The sequence below is a fragment of the Corvus kubaryi genome, unplaced genomic scaffold, assembly GCF_017639235.1.
Source record: "Corvus kubaryi isolate FWS band 111438036 unplaced genomic scaffold, C.kubaryi_AGA036_p1.0 split1-37355, whole genome shotgun sequence".
Taxonomy (NCBI): Eukaryota; Metazoa; Chordata; class Aves; order Passeriformes; family Corvidae; genus Corvus; species Corvus kubaryi.
This window is the reverse complement of record NW_024582078.1, coordinates 3157901-3161786: the sequence shown is the minus strand read 5'-3', so window position 1 is coordinate 3161786 and position 3886 is coordinate 3157901. Positions and strand designations below refer to the sequence as shown.

Here is a 3886-nt window from a genome sequence, read left to right as displayed (position 1 = left end):
CACCGGAGGCGGCAGCGGGCGGGGGCACGGCCCCACGGCCGGCGATGCCATGGTCTCGGAGCGGCGGGCGCGGGGCAGCGCAGGCGCCTTGGAGCGGCCGGGAGGGAGGAGACACGGCGGGGGTGGCACCGGGACCGGCCCCGCGGGGCGCCCCTCCCGTGGAGACCCCCCCGAGGGTCGGGACGCTTCGCACTCGCACCCCCCGAGCGAGGTTTCCCCGTGGAGACGCTCCTCGCCGCGGGGTTCCCCGCTCCGCGCCCTGGGAATGTCCCCGCAACAGCCCCTCCCCGGGAATCCCCGCTCCCGTGGGGCCTCGCCCCGCTGGACAGGCACCCCCGCGGGGCTGGGGTGGCCCGGGGGGTCCGTGCATCCCCCCGGGGGTCCCGCAGCACGAAGCACAGCCGGTGCTTTTCCCCAGCGTCTCCTGCGGGAGCGCAGCCGCGTCCCACCCGCTTTGCCCCGGCTTTGGGGCACCGCACCAGAGCGGGCAGCTGGGGAAAGCCCCTTGGCCCCTCTGCAGGGCCAGCCGGGCTCCCGGGGCTGGGATTGTCTCCCCCAGCTGAGGCTCCTGCGGTTGTGGGAAAAGCGAAAATATCGCGGCCAAAATCTTGGGAGAAGCTGCAGCTCGGAGCACAGCGGTGCCTGGGGCGCTGCTGTCACAGCTCACCGGGGCACAGGGGGCTTTGCAGGGCACGGATGGGGGTGGCCGGACCTGGCGCTGCGTGTCCCCTGCCACTGCGAGTGACCCCGTCCTTTTAGCGCCGGGGATGTCACACGGGATGGGAATGTCCCTGCTGCTCCTGAGCCCTGTGTGGCTGGAGAGGGTGACACATCCCCGAGTCACGCAGGACACCACCGGCCCTTCTCTGCTGCTCTCACCCGTTCTGGTCTGAAACACGTTAATCCAGACAGAATTGCCCCCGAATGTCTCTGGTTTTTGGTAGAACAGGAGGGCGAGGGGCAGCGCGGGGAGGGCAGAGCGGGGCTGGGTGAATCCTGGCTCCTGGGCTTAGGGAAAGCTGAATTTGACGTCTCCCGTGTACTCCTGAGGACAGGATAAGCCAAGGATATCTAAATCCTTTTCAAGGATTCTAATTTGAAGGATGGATTAAAACACTGGCTCTGAATTACAGCAGCCTAGCGCCATAAGCAGTCCCTAAAAAGAGCTTCAAGCCGAAGGAGGAATTATGCAGCTGGAAAAAATCGAGTTTTGTTTTGTGCTAAGCAGCAAGATTAATTTTTGGAAGGTCTTTTCCTTCCCCATTCAGGATCCTGATTCATTTTCATGCCTCCTCTGCTTCTGCTTGAAAACAGCAGCAGATTTATCCCTCAGCAAATTGTTCCACAAAAATTCAGTGTTTTAGCCTATGTCCTCCACAAACTGTTAGTTGTATCAGGAATCACCTGCAATAATGAAAATTACTCTTCTGAGGGTAAAGGTCTGCCTGGCACCTGGCTGGGAACCTCCTAAAGCCATTGTGGATTTTTATTTTCCCAGCACCATCCCAGGACACAGCTCCAGTCTCTGTTCTGCAGCCCCGGGGGATAAAAGTACTAAATAAATGTAATATTTTCTGTCCCCACAGCAAGCTCTGGCTCAGCCTGCACAAGAGGCTCATGAGAGTCATTATCCTGCCCAGCTGTCCCTGCAGGTATTCAGAGCTGACAGCGCAGGGAGCTCTTTTAGGCCACAGGTTAAAATATTTTTGGGAAAAAAAACACCCCAAGTAATTAACATTGGCAGGAAAGTTCCTGTTTCATTTGGATTCCAGAAGTCCCCTCTGCAGCTGCTGTGTTACAGCACTTTAAGCATGACAAGGGCTATTAGCAAAAACTCTTTTTTCTGTTTGCCAAGAAATAAATCCCTTTTTGTTGAAGCCAAACATGTTCCAGGTCAAATGCTCAGCTGGTGCGAGTCAGTGCAGCTCCACTGAATCCAAGGAGGGGCAGCAGGGACCCTGCCTGGGCTCCCTGCCCCGTTCCTGCGGGAATATCAGTGAATTCTGGCTGGATTAAAAACAATGTCCATTAGAAAACTCGGAGAATCTTAGAAAATTATTTGTAGGGGAGAAGCTTTTAAGTGACAGATTAGTTCCACCTCTCCACAGCAAATAGTTGGGTTTGACGCTCAGGATGTTGGGTTTTACAATTAAAATGAATGGGGAGCTCTGGTGCCAAATTCCACCAGGGAAAGGTTTCCTGGGCGGGGGAGGCTCCTGGGCACCCTTGGCATGTTCCTACAAGAAAGCCAGGCCGGGCACAGCCCTGCAGCTGCTGCTCCTCCTTCCTTTTGCTGCCTCTGCTGGGATTGATGTGTCCTGGCTCTGGGATGTGCCAGGGATGGGTGGGATGAGCCCAGCAGGGTGGGATCTGCTTTGGATGCTGCAGGACGGGATGGGGGTGTGGGGTGGGGGTGACAGCCCATAAATCACCCGGGTGAGGGGTAGCGTGGCTGACCCTTCCCACAAACACCTCCAGATACCATCTCCCACCCGCGGATCCCGGCAGGCCCTATCGCTGCTCCGCACGCTGCCCTGGCTGATCCTCGGGGAATTGCAGCTCCTCATCAACCCCAAGGTCAGCGAACAGTCGGGAAACCAGAGCGGAATGACCGCCCCTAACAAAGGGCTGGGACGGCCCCGGCCTGGATCTCCAGGGTCCTCCTGCAGTTCTCTGTGCGATTCCCGAGGGACAACGAGGTGGGAGGGATGCCTTCCCCCTCCATCCTATTTCTCTGGAGCTTAACAGCAGGGAAGTGTTGGGAATGCCTTCCCAGGGCAGCTCCAAGCACTCACCAGCATCCCTCCTGCCCCACTCCAGCACGTTAAAAGTGGGAATAATCCCTAAATAAGTAAGAAGAAAAAAGGCCATGCCTCTTCTTCTTCCTCACCTGACACAGTGATACAGAGAAGCCATAAAAACACCGAGTCCTTCAAGCATTTTTCAAAAAGAAGAAGATAAAACCCCACTCAATTTTCTGGCCAAACTTCCCGAGGCTCAGGGCACTCGGAGCTGATGGGGGTGAACGTGCAAAGCGCTGGAGCAGAGAGGTAGGACACAGAGAGCTCCCAGAGCACGGAAATCCCACGGCTCCAGGTGCTGCGAATTCCCTGTGGTGGGAAGTGGTTTTGCTTCAGCAGCTGCACTTTCACCATGGCCCTCAAACGCTGGGAGTAGGAGCAGCCCCACCCAACCTGCAGGGACAAAACCAAAGGATTTTGGTTAGATGTGGTCCTAAAAACAGGGCTGAATTCCTAATTTCTTGGGTTTTTTCTTTTAAAACTCCTGGACATCCTGATGTACAAATTCCCGTTGTCCATTTGCACTGAGAGCCTCAAGAAAAGGTTGCAGAGGAGGAAATGCAGGGGGGTTTTCAGCAGTGGATGCTGGGTTTTACAGATTTTCATCCAGAAAGAGAAAGCATCTCCTTCCCCAGGGCAGCAAGCAGCGGTCAGTGCTGGGCAGCACAGGGAAAAGGCTGAGAAGAGGGTGAAGAAATGATGGAGAAGTTCACAGCTAAAAGTCCAAGAAAGATAAATTCTGCTGCTGCCAGACCATGATGCAAACCTGGGGCAGTTAAAACCCCACGTGAAGCACCCCAGGAGTGGCCGTGGCTGTGCTTGGCAGCTCCCAGGGCAGCACCCAGACCCCGCACCCCTCCCAGGACAGCGTGCCCACATTCCTGGAGGAAGGAGCAGGAATCCCTGCTCGGAGCAGCAGCTCCAGGTGCTCTCACTCACCGCTCGATGATGCTGTTGTTGAGCTGGAGATCACAGGTGACCGACCTCATCTGCTCCAGCAGCTCCTGCATCCTGCAGGGACAAAACCAGCCCCTTCATTCCTGCATCCTGCAGGGACACAGCCAGCCCCTTCATTCCTGCATCCT

General features: G+C 56.6%; 1 protein-coding gene across 1 annotated transcript in view; it reads right to left on the bottom strand.

Annotated features, from left to right (window-relative positions):
• Positions 1-2927: 2927 nt before the first annotated feature.
• IKBKE (inhibitor of nuclear factor kappa B kinase subunit epsilon) overlaps positions 2928-3886 on the bottom strand; it is a 12092-nt gene continuing 11133 nt past the window's right edge. The window contains exons 19-20 of the mRNA XM_042013576.1: positions 3741-3812; positions 2928-3194 (exon numbers count right to left, since the gene is read on the bottom strand). Of these exons, the coding sequence (XP_041869510.1) occupies positions 3161-3194; positions 3741-3812 (106 nt within the window). The 3' untranslated portion in view covers positions 2928-3160. The remainder of the gene's footprint in view (positions 3195-3740; positions 3813-3886) is intronic.